General features: G+C 39.9%; 1 protein-coding gene across 1 annotated transcript; it reads right to left on the bottom strand.

The window, feature by feature from the left end:
• Positions 1-1600: 1600 nt before the first annotated feature.
• LOC149816156 (uncharacterized) lies at positions 1601-4565 on the bottom strand. The gene is made up of 2 exons (XM_089986810.1): positions 3759-4565; positions 1601-2131 (listed from the first exon to the last, which is right to left on the bottom strand). The coding sequence occupies exons 1-2, from the start codon at positions 4369-4371 to the stop codon at positions 2052-2054; spliced, it is 693 nt and encodes a 230-aa protein (XP_089842936.1). The 5' UTR covers positions 4372-4565; the 3' UTR covers positions 1601-2051.
• Positions 4566-7746: the final 3181 nt, after the last annotated feature.

The raw sequence follows: 7746 nt of genomic DNA on the forward strand, positions 1-7746 counted from the left end.
CTAATCAAGGCCTGTTGGTGAACAAATCCCTTCATTTTGGCATGCCTACCGATCAAAACAAAAAGTTTCACAAAACTCAGGATATTGGATGGCCTGCATCTGCACCAAACATTCTATAATGAAAAGCCTTTTTTTTTTAATCCTTTTCTGTTTGTTTTCTTTGTGGATTTCCTCTTCAGTGGTATGTGGCATATGCTCTGGCATCCATGGAGAACCATTCATTTTCCTCTTTTCTTTTTTTGTTTCCAGTTGACATGTTTGTCTTCTTTACTTTCAAAAATTAGTTGGCTTTCCCCTTTCATAAAGAAATACTGGATCTTTTAAAAAAAGAATGAGCACATGAGCACCATTCTCATCTGTGTTCGGTGAAGACCAGCTGTTTTGTCTTATTTTGCCAGGCTCTGTTAGAAACGTGGGTCCCAAGTCACATATGAGCTGTCCCATTTTTAAAAGCTGACCGTATTAGGCTGGACCCATAGATAAATCAAAACAAGGGCCTCTCCTCCCCTGTCATGATTCTCATGAATAAAGAAAAAAAAAGGAAAGAATAAATCTTTTCATAGTTTTCGGTTGAGAAAGGTTAGGATTATGCCATGTAGATCTCATCAGATCTGGTTAAGTCTAGGACAGATCTCTCTCAAAATCAAAGAAATTGACACACTACAAATATGGGTCAATCATGGCTCAGATGTGACTTAAACACACCACTAACAACTCCGCTCAACTCAATGGTAAACATCATGATACAGTAACTCCAAGGGGTTTGGCATAGTGGGAGGGGGGGGGGGGGGGCTTGGCTGCTAGATTGGTGGTCAGGGTCCAATTCTCACAGAGCCCCTTGCATATAATAAGGGGAAATGGCATTATGTCCCTTGATTGTGTGCCGAAGCAAGGTGACTCCCACCCGAGGATTTCCTCTCTTCGGCGAGGGTTCCTCATCATAAAAAAAATGCTGGATTCAGTAAGAAACAATAAAGACTAAATTAGTTAATGTAAAAAATAAAAAAATCACAGATCCGAATTAAATATGACATAAAACATTGTTTTTAATCCAAGTCAATCAGAATATGAAAGAAATCCGATTTGTTTAAATCTGGCCCCAATCTATGTTCAGATGCAAAACAGTCATTTTTGCTCATTTTTTGCAAATCAGTCACTGCCTTGCGGGGTTTTTGCAAAATAGTCCTCGATGAGGGCAGAACCATCAACTTACCAGCCCGTAACAGTTTCTGTCAGGAGTAAGGGACGGCTGATCTCATGGACCAATTTGCAAAGGTTAAGCAAAAGGTGGGGGCTAATTTGCAACTGACAATAAAGCGGGGACCAATTTGCAAAAAACCCAAAAGAAAAAGAAAAAAAAGTATCAGTGTATGGAGCAACTGGAACAGCACTGGAAAGCACCAAATTTCAGGGAATCCTTGGTAGAGCTTATTTATGATTTTGTGGCCAGCCAGGTTCAACAAAAATTTTCCCTCACATCGTAATCCCCTGGTACTCACGTGTACTCAAATCTTTTTATTCCTTTCCCATCATCTAAGCCATTCTAAACAAAAATTCCAAGTCTTACAAGACCCCAAAAAACACCAACCATAAAATTCAGTTTTAGTTGTGAATTTGAATTCAATTGAATAGCTCAAAGTCTTTACACAATGATCTCATTAGAGGAAAATGACAACAGAAAATGATCTTATGGGCTCTTGACATGATGAGGAGCATTGATTACTGAAATCCCATGCTTTGCCAATCCAAGAAAGAGATTTGCATATATGGTACTTGTGGGAATTCATAAATCAATACGTTGTAAAACTTGGGGACAAATAATCTTAATGGGATGTACAAAAAAAGGAAGACAAAAGACAGCAAGAATCCTACAAAATCTACACGAGGAAACCAACATATTCTTTCACCTAATTGTCTTTGGTCATCTCCTCGCCGTAGGCAGGCCCGATGAAAGATAGCCATGGAATATATATAGTAGTTCTTCAAGGGGTGGAACAAGATAAAGAAGTTGGGCCACCAGAAATCAGGCAGAAATCAGAATCCCAGACGCTTCAACGACAATGCCGAACAGAGCAAGCAACCACCTGCGCCCATTGCCTCAATCTAGCCTTCACAAGCTGTGGGCTATCCCCTACAAAACCACAAGAGGTTCACAATTAATTCAATTATTGTATGATAAACAATAGAAACAAATGAATCTTAAGATATGTTATAAACTTATAAAGTAAATGAGTGCTTTTTAATATGGTAAAGGGGGTTAAACATTGCAAGGATTTGGATTCTCAATACTGTTATTTCTAGATAAGTTTGTCATGGACACTCCAACTTTGATTGCACCAATAATAGACAGCTGACACAGTAATTGCAAATCTTGCAATTGATGCAAGTTGGGGTGTCACCAAAAGTTAAAAAATTGTAATTGTTGCCTAAGAAAGAGATACATTTGTTGGGTTATTAATGAGAGGAAAGTATATATTTGAGATTCAACGATAAACCTGATGATTGACTCATCACTTTATCTATGTAAAAATGCTCAAATGGCATAGACCAATTTAACAGAAGGGGGCGTATCTTTTTATATAAAAGCCAATGCATGAAAAGACTTTGCTTATCCAATTTTGCCATTTCCCATATGCAAGCAAGATGGTTCCATCCATCACTGCAAAAGGCCAAAAAAGAAAAAAAATGTGTAGCATGGCCCTCGTGGTGTCTGCCAAGGGAAGTTATAGCAGTGGGGTCTCTCTCCGTAACCGACTCCACAGGGTGCATCCTCAATATCAGATAAGGCGTTGGTGATGCTCCTGCACCCGTACTTCCTAAAACCATTGATCTATCCTTAAGAGCTTAATAAGGGCATTTTTTTAAAGGAAGATGGGGTTAGGCAGACCCCTACCACTTATACAACTATGCCATTGGGTTTTGAACCTGCAACGTCCCAACACAAGGTGATCTGCACTAGCTGCTCCTACCAAACAAGCGGAGCCCCCTTGGTACCTTAATAAGGGCATTTAGCAAGCAAGACAAAGCCAAACAGTAATCTGGTCAAGCTCGGTTCCCCTGGTACGCTACTCTTGAGCTTAGTCCGGTCAAGGCTAAGGCCTTCATTCGAAATCAGCCGATCCGGCTAGAGACAAGGTTGCCGACATTTGAATGCCTTGGATCTCAGATCTCTGTAATGAATCTGGCATGAGTCTTTTGTTAAGAGCAAACGTTAATAAACACAAGATCTCATCATCATCAAGTTTTATCCCAACTATATGGGATCGACTCTGCGGGTCTTATTTCTCTATTTTTGTCTATCTATATATACAACTTCGATCAATTTACAATCTTACAATCTTTATATCACCTCTTGGGCTTCTTCCAAATCTTGGGCTTGGCTAAAACACAAGATCTTATACTGTGTTGAGCCGGAAAGATGGGTATCTCTGATCCTTTCATGTCAAATCAACCTGAAAAAATACATGAACCTCTGACCTTCGGATCTCAAATCGAATTTCGAGATGTGTCCATTCAGATGCAGGCCAATCCTCGCGACAACCAACAAGCGATGAATTAATCATTAACCCACAACGACTATCGTCGTTCCAAAGCTTTTTAAAAAATGGCAACCAAATCCCACCCAAGCCAAGGCCTGCCACTTTCAAGTCGGATGGAGAAAGAACCGGACTGTTTCATTTCTCGTCTTTCCATATATGCCTAAAAGAATCGGAACGAAAGAACGGGTTTCTGAATCGAATGGGGAAGAGAGTCGTTACCTGGACCGAAGAAGCTCTGGGGGCTCCCGCTGGGCGACCCGGAGCAGTCCGACGCGGACGATCCCGTTACGCAGTCGGCGTACTGCCTGTTCACGGCGTAGTAGAGGTCGAGAGCCGGAAGGGTATCGGAGAGGCTCCGGTCCTGGTCGCCGTCGAACCGAAACCCGAGCTCGATGCAACCCCGGAGCTCGTCAAGGTCCTCGTCGGTGACGCTCTTGCTCCTCAGCATGCTGTTCTCCTTCCGTCTCAGCCACGCTTCCTCACGGTACGATTCGTTCGTCCACGACCGCTGCTTGCACAGGGGGAACGTCGCACCGCCGCCGCCCCTCCGCCGGCTCGGCTTCGTCCTCCCGCCGGATTCCGTCCTCGCGGCGGCCTCCATCAGAAAATCCGGCACCTCGCCGGGCGGAAACTCCGGGAAAGAATCGTAATCGTCCCAGAAATCCGACTCGGTTGTTGCCTCCCCCTCCAGCGGCTCGAACTCCACCTTCTTCATTGCTGCGCAATCTGGTTCGGCTGCCACCGGAGCCGATCCATCCGAATCGAAAACGATCGATTCGTCCATCACCACCAATTCCGATCCGATCGTGGATCCGTCTTCAGCAAAGCCCATCTATTTGGGTTTTGAGGTTTTCCCCTTTCGATTGAGATTGGTCTTTTTTTTTGGGTGGGTTTTGTTGGTGAGGAAGGAATGAGAATGAATAGTAGGAAGGGAAGAAGAAGAAAGGAAGAAAGGAAGCCCCAGGCCCCCGGTGGGGCTTGTCCGGGAGCACAGAAATTTCTCTCGCTACGGCACCCTCTTCCCATTTTGAGAGGGTGAAGCCTTAAATGGTGAAGGCGCCTCTCTCTCTCTCTCTACAATTTGGTATTTTCCCTCACAATTCTATGAAAAATTTCACTTTGCCGTGCTTTTTTAGATAATTTTTTAAAAGCCCCTTGTTCTAGGTCAAGAAATTCTACGTGCCTTCGTTGTTAAGTTCACACCTCTTCTCTCTCTTTTTATTTTTTTATTTTAAATGTGTTTGGTTGTTTGGATCTCAAATTTAAATTTGAAAATCGATCATTGGAGATGCAGGTATCACTTGTTGACACCCTTATCATTGACAGATACATAAATTACAATTTGAGATATGATTTTTTTATGAAGGAAAACCCTCACTGAGAACTGGATCACTTAATGTGCCTACCTCCCTAAGACCAAAAACTAAGGATGGCAGTGGATCAGGAGAAAATGGGGCTCCACCCTCCCTTGCCCAATCAAAAACCATGCAGGATGAAAGCGGGGATTGGTTTACACTTTCTCTTGTCCCGCCCCATCCTTGATTTCCATTAATAAAATAACTAGTGCAGGGATGGAGGATAGAATTTTGAGACCGGGCAAGGGAAAGAGTGAGTTTGAAATTGTCCAATTTGAATTTGATATAATTTTTTTCTTTTTTTATTCTGGTTACTCTTTGACTTGTCCGGTAGGAGCAGCTAGTGCACGTCATCTTGTGTTGGGAGGTTGCAAATTCAAATCCTAATAGTATCCATGTATAACGGGTAGGGCTCGGCCTAACCCTAGCTTGCCTATAAAAAAAACTCATGATTTGATTTAATATAAACTCATGACAAAGTGGTACTTTTTTAAGGATCCTCCTCAACTTTCATAAATGGTTAACCTTTAAAGATGAGATTCAAATGCTAGTAACCCTGTTAAGTGGTTCTTCGACATGGATTCTATGTCTTGGAACCAAGCTACAATTGATCCATTTTTATTTAGACGATGGAGAAACCTCGTCTTGAATAGAGTCACTTAATGAGCCCACCTCTCTGCGAGGTAAAACTCCGAGTTAAGGACATGATCACCTAGCCTTACGTGCCCCAACCGTGATAAAACAACAGCCCCCATGTTCCTAGTAATGCTAGCCAAGATGCAAATTGATCACCCTAATGAGGTTCGGTTCAAATTTAAGCTTGACAAAACTTAGTCTAGTTAGGTAATCGAATAGTTGAAATTAATTGAGGATGCTTAGAAGCCTTTTTGCCAAACCATACCTATATGATTGGGACTTAAATTTTTTAATTTACATTTTGTTTAGAGATGGTCGGCTAAAACAGGGCCCCCAACTAGACCCAACTAATTTATCAGATTTAGATTTGAAAATCTTTATCACATCAAAATATATATATTTAGTGGTACAACAAGTTCAATTCAATTAACGCAGTAGAAAGTTGACCGTACGCGGGCGTCGGCCGGAGTCCATACCATTAACATTTAGGCGGCGGGCCAAGATTTTCTATTCAAGTAATAAAGAAAAAACAATAATAATAGGTGGTATTTTTTATTCTTCAAGCTCAAGGGGCATTTGAAAAATTCTTTCACAAGGATGGGATGTCGATGGAAACTTCTGCTGATTTTTTTTTTCTGGTTTTTTGTTAATTTCTTTGTGGTGACCAACTCTTCGGTGTTATGGTTAGCAGAAAGAGAGGTTGGTTTGTAACGTTCTTCATGAAAATATGGAAATTAAAAAAATATATATGAAAAAGACCAAAAAAAGGGAGGGCGTCAATTTCACATGGGTCAACGTGAGTAGTTTAACAAAGCGTTACATCTACGCGTCGGCTAAGTCGGTCGGTGACATCACCTCCAGCTCAGTCTGTTGGTGGGACCCCCTCCAGCTATTTCTTTTATATTTTTAAACCTTGAAAAAACTACTTCGTTTGAAAGCGAAAAAAAATTCATGGAAAATTTTGTTTTCGCTTGTTTGTGTAGCATGAGAAAAACAATGCGTGAAAATGTGAGAGATAAAAAGAGGATCGATCTCCACCCAAGAGAGAGAGAGGAAAATGGTGCAGTTCTTAGAGAGGCAGATGGACAAGCCACCCCCACCCAAGTGAGAGATCTGAAAACGATGGTGGGTGGTTCATAGAGAAAGGTGGATCGACTATATAGAAAGGGAGAAAGGTGGTTGACTATGCTCAAGAGAGAGAGAGAGAGAGAGAGAGAGAGAGAGAAAGCTGAAAATGGTGGTAGACATAAGGAAGATAATGATGGAGGAAGCTCTTCTTGTGACAACCACATGAAATAAAGTGTGTTGTGGGTGAACGGATGCCCTAATTTCAAAAGAATTTTTTATTGAAAAAATTCTTTTACCCCCTTGAGAAATTTTTCTTACCAAAAATCAAACTACTTAAAAAACCCTTTTTTTTCTCTCATTTGTAACGGTTGGAAAAGCTACCATATTTTCTACCATTTTTCATCGTGTGTTTCATTCGTCATGAGGGATGTTGTGGCGATCAAACTCGGAGAGGGTCTAACCTCGACCATCCCTCATTATGCCCTCTCTCTCTCTCCCTTCTTCTTCCTTCTTCCTTCTTCTTCTTCTTTTTCTTTGATTCAAGTTTTTTTTTTACTTTGATATTTTTTTTGTTAGGTTTTTTTCATTGATTAAGGTTTTTTCTTTGATTTTCATTGATTAGGAATTTGAATCAAATATCTTTAATTAAGGTTTTTTTTATTTAATTTTATTAGAGCTTTTCTTTGATTTGATTAGGACCTTTTCCTTTGATTTGATTTGATTAGGGTTTTGAATCAAATATCTTTAATTAAGGTTTTTGATATTTAATTTGATTAGCGTTTTTTTTCTTTGACTTTTTTCGATTAGGGTTTTGAATCAAATTGTTTAATTAGGGCTTTTCATATTTAATTTGATTAGGTATTTTTTCTATGATTTTCTTTGAGTATGGTTTTGAATCAGATTTCTTTAATTAAGGTTTTTTATACTTAATTTGATTAAGGCTTTTCTTGTATTTGATTAGGGTTGTTTTTCTTTGATCTTCTTTGATTTGAGTTTGAATTATGACTTTTTATATTTAATTTTATGGTTTATATATGCTTTCTTTGATTTTATGGTTTAATTTTCTTGTAGTTTATGATTTATTTTCATGTACTTTAGGGTTTTATGATTTATTTATAGTTTTTACATTTGTATATAAAAATATGAAT

Source organism: Nuphar pumila, chromosome 14 (genome assembly GCF_984573655.1).
Source record: "Nuphar pumila chromosome 14, dmNupPumi1.hap1.1, whole genome shotgun sequence".
In the NCBI taxonomy this organism is placed as follows: domain Eukaryota; kingdom Viridiplantae; phylum Streptophyta; class Magnoliopsida; order Nymphaeales; family Nymphaeaceae; genus Nuphar; species Nuphar pumila.